The 14,060-nt window shown below is 35.0% G+C and overlaps 1 protein-coding gene across 3 annotated transcripts in view; it reads left to right on the forward strand.

Annotated features, from left to right (window-relative positions):
* The window catches only part of ERC1 (ELKS/RAB6-interacting/CAST family member 1), a 511,631-nt gene that overhangs the window by 76,350 nt on the left and 421,221 nt on the right, over positions 1 to 14,060 (forward strand). For 2 of the 3 annotated variants that reach the window (XM_044914972.1, XM_044914973.1), the window contains exons 4-5: positions 1,508 to 1,663; positions 6,156 to 6,323. In XM_044914972.1, the coding sequence (XP_044770907.1) occupies positions 1,508 to 1,663; positions 6,156 to 6,323 (324 nt within the window). Of the gene's footprint in view, positions 1 to 1,507; positions 1,664 to 2,881; positions 2,966 to 6,155; positions 6,324 to 14,060 lie in introns of all 3 variants that reach the window. The other variant, XM_044914971.1, reaches the window with a different exon arrangement.

Here is a 14,060-nt window from a genome sequence, read left to right on the forward strand (position 1 = left end):
ATCCCCCTTCTCTCCCCTGAACCTAAAAATTGCTAGTGGTATTTGTCTCATGATAAATCCTTTAACTTTTATCTTCATGCTGTAAGAATTATGATAGCAAGGAATGTCAGTCAAGAAATCTTTGAGATAAAGTGCAAAGGGAAGTAATTTCAAAATTACTTTCTAAAGGACTGGTTTCTCTGATGTTCCAAATAAAATAAAACTATACTTAATTTATGCTTCTACTTCTTTATTTCTTAGGTGAATAAACATATACAACTTTAGATATAAAATCTTCATTTTATGTAGGAATTTTTCTGTAATTGACATCTAAAGTGATCTTTCTGCAATTGATAACATCTTAACTAGGGGATAAATTAGATACTGTGACAAGCAAAACCAAGGAATTGAACATAGAAGAATGTTCTGCTGGGAGGTGATATTTGTGGAGATGATGATTTATAAGGACAGTGATTTTTATTTATTTATTTATTTATTTTTTAAAGATTTTATTTATTTTTATTTGAGAGAGAGAGAATGAGAGAGAGGGAGTACATGAGAGGGGGGAGGGTCAGAGGGAGAAGCAGACTCCCCGCTGAGCAGGGAGCCCGATGCGGGACTCGATCCGGGGACTCCAGGATCATGACCTGAGCCGAAGGCAGTCGCTTAACCAACTGAGCCACCCAGGCGCCCAAGGACAGTGATTTTTAAAAAAAATTATTACAAAATACTTAAAATGTGTAGAGAACTAGAAAATAAGTAATATGATAAACTAATTGTTAGCATAATTATTCATCCCTTTGTTATTTTTACAATGGGATGCTATAAAATCTTTATTATTGCAAATATAGTTATACACATTATTGCATAAGTCTTTGAAACACTTTTACTCTTCTTCTCCCTCCTTTGGGAGCAGAAATAAACTTTTAGGGATCACAGTAGAATGATAGAGTAACTAGGAACAGTTTCTCTGTTAATATTACAAAATTTTTCCCTAGAAATTTGTTTGACCATGAAGTACAAAGAAACTTTAACTAGCTTTCCATTGCTTCTACTTTTTTTTTTTTTTTAAGATTTTATTTATTTGACAGAGACACAGCGAGAGAGGGAACACAAGCTGGCAGAGTGGGAGAGAGAGAAGCAGGCCTCCCACGGAGCGGGGAGCCTGATGCGGGGCTCAATCCCAAGACCCTGGGATCATAACCTGAGCCGAAGGCAGGCGCTTAACGACTGCGCCACCCAGGCGCCCCTCTTCTACTTTTTTTTAAAGTAATTCTCTCAACTTTAAATGAGAGGGTGCGGACTTGAGGAAGAGACAGGAAAAATCATATTCTAGATAAGAACTGTCCTCCTTTCACCCAAGTGGCCATAAAGGATATAATTTAGGAGCAAGGCACCAAATGCTAGACAGCAGTTTTCCTGCATATTTGTTTATCTTTATTAAATTCACCATCTGTAAAGACTGAGTTTTTCAACTTCTCTGATTCTTTGTGAATACTTTAATGTCTATATCTTCCATTATCTTCAGGATTCAAAAATATCCTCTATGGAGCGTGGGCTCCGAGACTTGGAAGAGGAAATTCAGATGCTGAAATCAAATGGGGCCTTGAGTACTGAAGAACGGGAAGAAGAAATGAAACAAATGGAGGTCTATCGGAGCCATTCTAAATTTATGAAAAATAAGGTAATGGTTTGTGATACTGTAATTTTTAAAAGAGTTTTGAGATATTGATGCATATTTCTATTTCCTTAGTGATGATGAAGAACTTCACATTGTTTTATCAGACTTCAGGAAGGATACTTAGAATTCTTTCAAATGCAACTTTCCCAGAACTAAAGTCAGAATTACTGATGTATTGTTATTTCAAGTTTTCACTTTTAAAAGAAAGGCTGATATGTGTTGTCACAGTTTAAGATTTATATCTATCAGTGCTTCTGAGGTGATTTAGTAGAATTATATCCAAATTGAGTTTTTCTCACTACATGAGACACCAAGTTCTTTAACTCTTCTGTAGTATTTTAAAAGTCAAAACCCTAAGAGGAACCCAGTTCCCCCACTTTTTTTTTTTTTTCTGAAATGGCTTAAATAATATCCTATTTTCCCTTCAAATACAGTTCCATAAAGAAAAACCCTTTGCTCTATCCCTTGGAGAAGATGCATTTGTATCAGGTTTATTGTTACCCGTGTGCAATTCAAGATACATATCAGCATGGCATGTCAGTCCGTATTTAGAAACTCAGTCACAATATTTTTTCCTTAGGTCCACAGCCATCTAGTTTGATTCTATAAACTATTTAGGCACATTGGAGGATCTAGTTTATTATAGTTATCAATTTGCCAAGTTTGTTTTGGTTTAATTAAAATCATGATTGTGATTATAAAATATTAGCTAGAAAATAAGTACCCCTCGTATCCCAATTGTATTAGTTTCCCAGTTTCTCAGAACAGAGAACTGTAGAGGAATGATACACAATTATTCTAACTCCCTCTCCAGTTTCTGTCTTCTTGCTGTGGACTCATACCTGGCGTAAAAGTCAGTAGAATATTCCTTTATTATTTTAAGAATCTGTTATCAGTGACTACTGAAAATTTATGTCAGTTTTAGAACTTAAAAATTCATATATTCAAGTTTCTATTAGTTTGTATTTTTCACCCTAATTTGAGAAAATACACTATAATACAGTCTCTGCTTTCCATTTGTTGATTGGCACATTTAAGTCCATTAAGAAACCCCTGTGAAAATAGAGAAACTATCTAGGGTGCTTTGCAGAAGGAATTAGGGGAACAGATTTGATTGTGTTATATAGGTTATTGTTATTTCCAGTTACTGCTCTGGCTGAAAAGCAAATAGTAAGACCTAAATTGACACATAAGTGAAAAAGAATAACAATGTCGTGACAGGTAGAGCAACTGAAGGAGGAACTAAGTTCGAAAGAGGCTCAAGGGGAGGAGCTGAAAAAGAGAGCGGCTGGTCTTCAGGCTGAGGTCTTTGCCGTAAGATTTACTCTTTGTGTTCAGCGATCCCACAGTGGGACCCTGCTAGCTCTGGCTTCTGGGTGGCTTATACTTTCGTTTTCCGGTTGGCAGCTTTGCCCAACACTAGCACTAACCAGCCTGCTCTGCTTTAACTGACTCCTGTTCACCAGTTTCCCATATGTCACTTTGTGTGCAGTGAGCCCTCACTTGTTCTGTTCTTTATTGTTGCTCTTGTCACTGTATGGATGGTACTTCAAAGTGTGTTTTTTTCCCTTCCTTTTGTAGATACTTTTTGATTTATATGAATGGTAATCTCTGTTTCTTCTTTGATACAAGAATATGCAGATGTTCTCTATTCTAGTGATTATTTGAATTTGAAATTCTTTTTCTTTTTAAAGTAAGGTATAATTGATTTATAACTTTATATTAGTTTCAGATTTGCAGCATAATGATTTGAGATATATATATATTAAAATGATCTTCACAGTAAGTCTAGTTAACGTCCATCACCATAGTCACAAAATTTTTTTTCTTCTTTTGATGAGAACTTTTAAGATGGACTGTCTTAGAATTTGAAATTCTTGAGTAAAGAGCTTTAACTTCATATGTATTATCTTTAAGTCTCCATTAGGTGATTTCCCAACAAATGTTACTTTTTTTAGAACAGATGTATAGAAAGTGATTTGCTTATTTAGAGTTATCTAGTAAATTAGAATTAGCCTGAAACATAAAGTCTCTAGATCTAGTTTAATCTTCTGTCTAAAGAACTTAAAAGTCCATTTCAAAATATAATACAAAAATAATAAAATAGCTAACACTCAAGCACTTATAACCTGCTAAGGTTGGTATATCACCCAGCCCCAATTTATAGATGTGGAAACTGAGGTAGCCATGTGGTGCTCAGGTGATATATCTGGTGAGAGGTAGAGCTTGATTTTTACACAAGCAATCTGTTCCAGAACCTGCGCTGGTGAGCTCTTCCGTCTTCTGCCCTGTACTACGCCATGTGCGCGTATGTCACACCAGTGTCAGGAAAAAACTGCTTCTGAAAATAATTGTGGGATAAGACAGGAACGCAGCGTTAAAAAAAAAAAAACAAACCTTTGCTAATTTGATGTTTTTACTATTTATGGACCCCTTTATAGTACAGATAGTAAAGTGAAATATTTTGTCTAAAAGGGACTGATTTGATTTATGGTAACTGTATTTTCTAGAGGCGTAGTTGATGTATCACTTTACTTTTTTTTTCTTAGCTATTATAAATATTTCTTTGTTGTGTCAGACAACAGGCTAAGCACATTCCATACATTATTTTATTTAATCTCCAAACAGTACAGTAGCGTCAGTTTACTTTCTCCATTTTACTGATTAGGAAACCAAGGCTTAGAGAGGTAAATACTCAAAGACACACTTATCCTCAGGTGTGAGTGACTGCAAAGCCTCATGCTCCTAACTTTTATGGAAAATGTGTGCTTCTAAACTCTGCTTTACATTTAGAATATTTTTGTCCCTTTCTCAGTCTTTATGGTCAATATACTAGTATTTGATGATTCTTTAATAAAGTAGATGATGAGGAAACAGGGATTTTATACTTATTTTTAACCGTGTGATTGGAGGTAATCTTTAAACCGTAGTAGTTCTTTAGTTGAGGAAGTGATAACATTTTAAACATTTCTCCTGAATATTCATTCATACAACAGTTTTTAGAGCAAACGGTATGTTAAGGATGGAATAATATAAATACGTACTTTTTGTTGGAAAAGGGATGTCATGAAAGATGCCACAGCATTACAGTATGTGGTAACTCCAGGGTATATATTTATATTACAGGATGAAGATAGCTGCCGTTTACAGTCATCTTCTGTTGATGTTCTAAGTACCCTCAAGTAGTTTGCATACAGTATGCATATAGAAATATTTGTGGAATGAATGAATAACTAAATCGACGAATAGAATTTTCATGCATATGAGGAAAATGCTTGTCTTCTTGCTAAACAAGAAGAGTAGACATTTATTTTTAGCACTCCTTAAAAGTCTAATTTTAATTAAAGTAATATTTATTTCATACTTCCTCATGGGAAATTGTTCTTAAAATTGTCCCTTATACCTAAGATTATTATAGTAAAAATACTATAGGTACATTCAATGAAAAGAATACGAAGAACTTTCATCAGTAATACTGAAATTACTGACTTGTCAGTCAGATTTATACTTCCAATAATTAATCTGTCTGTTAGTGCACAGCTTCCTTGCTAGGCAGGATACAGAATAGAATGTAAAAGCAAATCTGATTTTTATTTGGTGCACATTTAGAATAAGAGACTATTTAGAAAATTCTTAGAAACAGTAGAAATGTAAATGAGATGTTTAAAATAAAATTTTTTTTAAGTTAAGATGATAGAAATTTATGGCAGAATGAATGGCACCTCTTGACTTATGGATTACTCTGTCAGTAATTCAGATTCAAATTACACATGTCGATTCTTACAGAATGAGCCTTTATGCATTTAAGTCATATACTTTTTTATCCATATAGTTGGTATTGATGTTGTAGACGATATAACTTTGTAGGTGGAATCTTTTTTAAGGTCAGTATCCCTAACTCATCAAAATTATATGATTTCTAAGAGGCACAGGTTTATAATGCCTCATAACACAAAAGGTGGCTTTTTAAGATAAGGATTTTATGTAAACTTTTGTTTGTGAATGAAAAAATAAACAGTATACCAGCTGCAGCTTTTGAATTTAACTTTAAATAGCAATGCTAGGAGGTTTTCTTTTTCCCTTCTGTTTTACATCTACACTAATCCTGCTTTATGTTTTAAGAGGTCTGACTTAATAAAATGAAAACTGTTTGATCAGCACAGTGGTATTCAGATGCTTCCTGTTATCTCATAGTAATCTAATTGAATTGGGATTTTTCTCCCTCTGTTCTTTTTCTAAGGGATTTTGAAGAGTGTTTAGGAGGCACAGTACATGAAACCTGGAATTTCCCTATTTGTTGAAAAACTTTTTTGGGGGGGGGGGGGCGATGGGTGGTCATCCAAGATTCGATGATGGAATAAGATGAATTATGTTTTGTCATAAAACTAATGCTATATTTAGTTTCATATTTTGTGACTTGGATCTGTCAAAGATCCAGATCAGAGGTGGTTGTTTCATTTCTTTTTTCCTTACAGTGTTTTATTTTCTTCTCTAGATTGGTCAGGTGAAGCAGGAGCTGTCCAGAAAGGACACAGAACTACTAGCCCTACAGACAAAGCTAGAAACACTCACAAACCAGTTCTCGGATAGTAAGCAACACATTGAAGTGCTGAAGGAGTCCTTGACTGCTAAAGAACAACGGGCTGCCATCCTGCAGACCGAGGTGAGAAGAATTCTGGTATTGGCAGGGAGTCACTTCCTTGCACCTTTTCACGTGTATCGCCTGTGCTGTTTTGGTTACACTTGGATTCGGGAGATATGAATAATGTAATGAATAATTCTTTAGCAGTGTGATCATACTTTACTAAAACTATAACTGTCTTGGTTCAGTTCTTAGATCTAACAAATCTGGTGCAGTTTATGTATGCTTTTAATTCTTTGAACGTTCCCTAAGTTTGTACTTCTAAGTATACTTTGACATTATGAAATGTTGTAAAGATAGTTATAAAAAAGAAATCCAAATGAATCTTTTGTTCTCACCCATGATGAATCTTCTAGTCATGAATGGCAGTGAGCTTGGTTACCTTGTGTTTAGATTATTAAGTGTTCTTAATTTTTGATATTATGTCTAGCTTTATGTAGGCAAACTGCAGAATCCAGAAATGTTCTAAGTAGATCTTGTTTTGAACTACAGATCATGAGACAGTGTGCCTTCATATCCTGTTTGAAAGTAAAGTTAGTATTTTTAGAAATAGCCTGTCAGCCCTGATTATAGGTAGGAATACCCTGAATAATTCCATACAGTTGAGAATTTATCATATTTGTAATCATCAAAGAGAAGGAATTGATGATGCTATTTGGATTTATTGTCTTAAATATTTTTTTTAAAGGTCTAGTAAAATAGGGAACTTAGGTAGAAATAGGTAAACAGTTTTGCTTTATAAAAAAAAAAATAAAGCATACAACATGGATTAGTTTTTTTTTTTTTTTTTATCTTTTTCTTTTAAAGAACCAGATAGGTAAATAAGGGCATACTTGGATGGAAAAGAGGAATGAGAAGTAAAAAGAATGCCTAAAAACATTATAGACCCAGAAGATGAGAATCTTCAAGTGAGGAGGAATGGGGAAATGACCAAAACTCTTTCATGTAGTATTTTATTTTTGTACAGTTTGGAACTTTGTTGAAAATGAGAGATTTGGATGATGTATTTGTAATTTTCCTTACAACTCAGACTTAGAATATCTGTCAATCTATTATCAGGATATCAATCTCATTCTACCTCACAGGGATATTTTAGATAAAAATTAGGTTTTGGCTCTGGGGTCATAGTTACTGAGTTTGAAATTCAGCTTTACCACTTACTACCAGGTTATGTGATCCTGTGCATGTTATTTAACTTCACTGTGCCTCACTTTCCCTCCATCTGTAAGATGAAGAGAATGGGAGTGTCTGCTTCATTGGGTTGTTGTTAGGATTAAACTGGTTTATTGTACACAGTAAAGCTTTTGTTATTGTCATCATTGTAGCTATTGTATTAAAATCAACTGATATATATAAACTGAAAGTATTAAGAGAACACAGTTGGTTTTCTTTTCATTGGCATACATTTTATTTAGAAGATCTGCTCTCTCATATTTTTATTCAGCTAGTTTTATGTTCATCCAGGGAATTGCAAATATAAAATTATCTGGAAAATGTTACCTGCAAAGTTACTAACTTACGCCTTTATTAGAGTTTTTCATCCCAGTAACTGGTGTGCATGCAGTACTACAGAAGGGTCAGAAGAGGGTGCCAGTGTTTTGGAGGTGAGCCTACTTCCAAGTTTAGGACTGATAGCATTGGCTAGAGGTGGCAGGTGTGTGAATCAGAGAATCAGGCAGTTGGTTAATGATAATGCTAACATTTAAAAGCTTGTCACAGTCTAATAAATGACTTTTTTCCTCTTGGCAATCCATCCTTTTCTTTGTACCCCTCTCAAATAGTGTTCTTACTCGCTAGGTCTCACACAGATGGGCTTGTGATTGATTTCTTGTACTATAGAGAGTAAAGACTGTATTTGTGGTCATTCTTGAATGGTTCTTATTTGTTTTTAGCCATGTGGGAGTAACTGAGTTTCAGTGATTACCCCTATAAGTCACTAGGACAACTGCTCAAATATGACCATCTCATCCTAAAAAGATAATCTTTTGAGTATAGGATAATTATATGAATGTGATATGGTGATTTATTAGTATGTGCTTTTTTCCCTCAAATTACTCTGGTGACATTTGACTGGGGTCACTTTTTCCAAAACATCTTTCTCATGTTAGAGCCCAATAAAAGGCAGTTTGAACCAGCTCTATGAAAATTCTCACATATTTTTATAATTTGCTCTTAACTGATATTGTCCTCATCTCTCCAGCTCTCCTAGACTTTGATCTAACTCTCACATCACTAAATTAAGCATGTATGAAAAAGAACATGGATCAAGGAGTTTTTAAAAATCCTTTAAGGAAAAATGGGATATGGGAAAAGACCTGATTTTCTTCTTGTTCGTGGTCGAGAGGAATGAGGCCCTTTTGTGTTGGGCAGTGTACAATATATAGTATTTCTGGAATTGCTCCTATTTTATGAACATCTCTTTTAATCTGTTCTTCACAGAGGTGGTCTGGATTTAGTACCATAGTGGTTAAAAGCATGGGCTTTGGAGTCAGACCTAAATGCAGCTATCTATGTTTATTAGTTATGTGACCTTGGATGAATTACTTTACCTCTTTAATCCTTCATTTCTTCATTTGTAAGTACCAACTTCCTAAGTTGTTGTGGTTAGAACGGATGTTTAATTATGTAGCTCTTATCTGAATTTAGAGGGAAATATTAAATATCAATGGGTTTCAAATTTTTTTACTTACCTTACAGTTTATAAGCACTTTTATTTTATTTGATCTCTGTTGTTTTATGTGATCCTCAGATTAATAGTATGGATTAGGCAAGATAAGTATTGGGTTTTTTTTTTTTTGCTTTCATTGTGGGGAATTATGTGAAGTTTTAATTAGCATATGACTTTTGGTTGGCACTTAGGGCCAATCTCACTAGTACCCCAGAACTTTCAATATTGGTTATAATATTTTCAGGAAATTTTCTATTTTATGCCCATTCTCTTGTTTCTGAGTCTTGATGACATACTGTGGACCTACCAATGAATTTATTTTCTGTTTGAATTCTCAATGTGCAGAGCTGATTTTGTCAATAAATTAAAATAATGGATACCTTACTGCCTCAAAGTAGTACAATTTTTTCTTCTCCAGGACATTGAATTTTAGAATTCTGTTTTATTATAGGTGAATACTCTCATCTATATCTTACGAACAGTTTGTAGGAAGTGGTTCTTCTTTCATAGCTGATCCAGCACAAAGTAAAGAACTGCCATGGATCTCGGATGTTTAGGCCCTGGAGCTTGGATGTAGGTGCACGAGAGCACGCACCTTTTGCTTGCATTCCCAACCCAATGCCCCAGTATGCTGTGCTCTTCAAGTTGGAGTTTTGACTTCCTCAGCACACTTAGAGTTAATAATACATCCTTAGGACTGAAGTGCATTTTAGAGATCTAGTCTTTCCATAATTCCCCATAAAACATAATCGATAATACCTGATATTGGATGCTTTCTGTGTGTCATGCAAGGATGTGTACTTTCTTTCGTTTTCTCAGTTAATCCTTGCAGTAATCGTCTAAGAAATAAGAATTGTCATAACATTTCAAAGATGGGCACACTGAAGCTTGGAGAGATTGAGGTTACATGAGTTGTTGAGTGATTACCTGGGATTCAGAATTTGATCAGTTGAAACTCCAAAACTTATGTTCTTGGTCATAATGCTATAATGCTTCCCTGTGAGGAATCTGAATATATGTGTATATATGAAACAACTGCTCAGAATAAAAGAGGATTTGGCGTCATGAGGTGGTTTGGGTTATTTTTCAGTGACTGTTTCTCTCATTGTTCTAGGTGGATCATTGCTCCATCACCACTCTGAGCAGTGCTTAGCCTGTTACGAGTCATGGGGTAGTGGTGGGGGCAGGTGCTGTAGTGTAACATTGGTGTGGTATTCAAGCCAGCTTGTGAAGGTAGCCTGATTAGCTTCTGAGTGCCCCCTTCTCCTCCACATTACCTATACCTGAGTAGAAGATCACCTCAGAAAAAGAGTGTTGGCAGAGTAGAGATATATATTATTACACTAGAGGCTCTCAGATTTGGGGGCTTCCTGCCCACCACCACCACTCCCCCAGCTCCAAATGGTGAGTTGGCACTGTTCATAGTGGTGGATGGGGCAGTGTCTTATTTGAGGAGATGCAGATAATGATAAGCTTAAGAAAATGACAGGAAAATATAAGTGTAAGTATGGCTGTTAATATGCTAGGGGAATAAAACAATGTATAAGTTTCAAATCTTAAGTATAAAACTCAATTTATCTAGTGGAGAATAGAAAAAAATAGCGGAGGGGGTGGGGAAAAATAAGAGGTAGACACTATGAAAAATGTTGGCCAAAATGGTATGAATAATGGGAAAGGCAATATATGCAAATAAGTTAAACTTAGATTAAAAGACAAACCTCAATTGGATTAAAAAACAAGATACAGAATATATTGTCAATAAGAGTTAAGCATAAGACAAAAAATAGCAGAATTAAAATAGAAAAAAAATTTTAAAAATAAAAGGTATGTCAAGAAAATATGTCTTCCCAATCTGATTTATTTTAACATTAGTTAAATTATTTATTTATTTATTTATTTATTTATTTAAAAGTAGACTCCACTCCCAGTGTGGAGTACAAGGAGGGGCTTGAACTCATGACCCAGAGAGCAAGACCTGAACTGAGATCAAGAGTGGAACACTTAACCAACTGAGCCACCCAGGCGCCACTAATTAAATTATCTTTTTTTTTTTTTTTTTTTTTAAGAGAGCGAGTGTGAGCGGGTGGGGAGGTGTGGAACAGAGGAGGAGGGACAAGCAGACTCCATGCTGAGTGTGGAGCCCCACATGGGGCTCGATCTCATGACCCTGAGATTGTGACCCGAGCTGAAATCAAGAGTCATATGCTTAACTGACTGAGCAAAGAAGTTATAAACACAGAGAGCAATGTTACATACTGATAAAAAGAACGGTAGATCAAGAAAATACAATGATTGTGAACATTTATGCATCTAACAATGTTGCCTTTAAGTGTATAAAACAACAGTGGGGAGAAACAGATGAATCAACAATTGCAGTTGGTCATTAGTACATGTTCCTTTTAGAACTTGATCAAAGAAACAAAAAAAAATAATTTAGAAAATTTCAGTAACATCAATAAGTTCAAATAGGTATTCTGTAGAATATTGCACTAACAGAGGATATGCAGCGATTTTTAAGAACTTACTGAATAGTCATAAAAATCAAATGTACTAGACCACAGAGGAAATGTCAAAATTCTCAAGAATTAAAGTCACATGGACTGTTTTCTTTGACCCCTAATGCAGCAAAATTAGCAATCAGTAATGAAGAATTGCAAAATAAAACTAAAATAAATCTTGAATCTGAAAATGTAGTACTTTTTGGGGGGTATAGTTGACACACAGTGTTATATTAGTTTCAGGTATACAACTTAGTGATTTATCACGTTTATACATTATGCTATGTTCACCACAAGAATAGCTACCATCTGTCCCCTTATATTGCTGTTACAATATCATTGTATTCCTAATGCTATGCATTTATTCCCGTGACTTATTTATTCCATAACTGGAAGCCTGTACCTCCTACTCCCCTTCACCTCATTTGCCTAACCCCCCACTCCCCTGTCCTCTGGCAACCATCAGTTTGTTCTCTGTATTTATAGGTCTAATTCTGTATTTTTTTGTTTATTCATTGTTTTAGATGCCATTTATGAGTGGAATCATATGGTATTTGTCTTAGTCTGACTTATTTCACTAAGTATAGTACTATCTAGGGCCATCCATGTTTCAAATGGCATGATCTCATCCTTTTTTATGGCTGTGTAATATTTCATTGTATATGTACCATGTTTTCCTTATCTCTTTGTCTATTTTTATTTTATTTTTTTTTAAAGATTTTTATTTATTTATTAGAGAGAGAGAGTACAAGTAGGCAGAGAGGCAGGCAGAGGGAGAGGGAGAAGCAGGCTTCCCGCTGAGCAGGGAGCCCGATGCGGGGCTCGATCCCAGGACCCTGGGATCAGGACCTGAGCCGAAGGCAGCCGCTTAACCGACTGAGCCACCCAGGCGCCCCTCTCTTTGTCTATTGATGGACACATATTACTTCCATATCTTGGCTGTTGGAAATACTGCTACAGTAAATATAGGGGTGCACATACCTTTTGGATTAGTATTGCAAATGTACTACTTAATGGTCGTTGGGTTAAGGGAGACTAGAATAGGGGTGCCTGGGTGGCTCAGTTGGTTAACCGTCCCAACTCTTGATCTCTTCCCAGGTCCTGATCTCAGGATCGTGAGTTCAAGCCCCATGCTGGGCGTGGAGCCTACTTTAAAAAAAAGAAAAAAGACTGGAATAGAAAGCAAAAGAAAATCTGTGGGATATAACTAATCCTCTGGTTTTTAGAGGGAAATGTTTTGTATTATATTTGTCAGAAAGCAATAAAGAATGAAAGCAAATAAGCTAAGTGTACAAATCAGGAGCCTAGGAAAAAAACAACAATCAAAACCAAAGAAACGGTAAGTTGGAGGGTAATAGAAACTAAGTCAGCAATCAGAGTAGAGGATAAAATAAGCTGTTAGTTGTTTTAAAAAGGCTAATCAGACAGGATCATCTCTTACAGAATGATAAAGAAGTAACTACTAGTACCATACAATTTAAAAATAATAAGACAATTATAAATAATTATATTCTAATAAGCTTGAAAAGATAGAACAAATACATTTCTGGAAAATGTGACAAAGTAGGTTCAAGAGATAATAGAAAACACGAACAACAATCATTATGAAAATTAAATTGCTAATCAGTCTCAACCCTATCTCCTCCTAAATCCTATGGCTCAGATGGCTCTTTATCAAAAATTCAAAAATAAATAATCATATTTATATTTAAGTTTTTCCAAAAAGTAGAAAAAGCAAGAAAGCCCAAGACTCTATAGGGAGATATGAGGAAAAAGAAATTCAGAGATCTAGTGATATCAGTAGATGGTATAATTTAATACCGTAAGGATATTAATTCTGCCTAAGTTAGTATATACATCAATTCCAATGAAAATTCACAGCAGTAATTTTTTAGAAACTCATTTTACTTTAAGTTTTACATGGGCGAGTCACAAAAAAGATACATCATTTCACTTATAGGAGGTACCTAAAGAAGTCAGATTCATAAAGATAGACGTAGAATGGTGGTTGCTATGAGTTGTGGGGAATGGAGAGGTTTTGTTTTGTTTGTTTGTTTTTTTAATTGTACAGTTTTTGTTTTGCAAGAGGAAGGGAGTTCTGGAGATTGGATATACAGCAATGTGAATGTACTGAACACCACTGAACTGTACACTTAAAAGTGGTTAAGATGGCAAATTTTATGTTTGTGTATATTACAATTGAAAATTTTTAAAAATTATATGGACAAATAAAGCTATTCTAACAGTAATATGAAGAAAAAGAGGAAAAGATGGGAGATCTGCCCTAATAGATCTGAAAATGTACTCCAGAGCCATAAACCTAACCAAACCAGTCAGCGCACTGCAGAATGGTAGAGTACTGGCACAGGAATGGGCAGATAGAGCAGTGGGAAAAAAAAAAAAATAGAGTTTAGACATGTATGTAGAGGGGAGCATCATAACTAGTGCTAGTTAAGTGCGTGTTAGAAAACTGACATACTATATGGAGAATAAAATTGGCTACCTACCTGGTGCCAGATAAAACAGTGGACTTCATATTGATTACAGACCTCAGTGTGAAAGAGAAAACAATAAAGCTAATCAATGAAAATG

This window comes from Neomonachus schauinslandi, chromosome 5, assembly GCF_002201575.2.
Source record: "Neomonachus schauinslandi chromosome 5, ASM220157v2, whole genome shotgun sequence".
Lineage (NCBI taxonomy): Eukaryota > Metazoa > Chordata > Mammalia > Carnivora > Phocidae > Neomonachus > Neomonachus schauinslandi.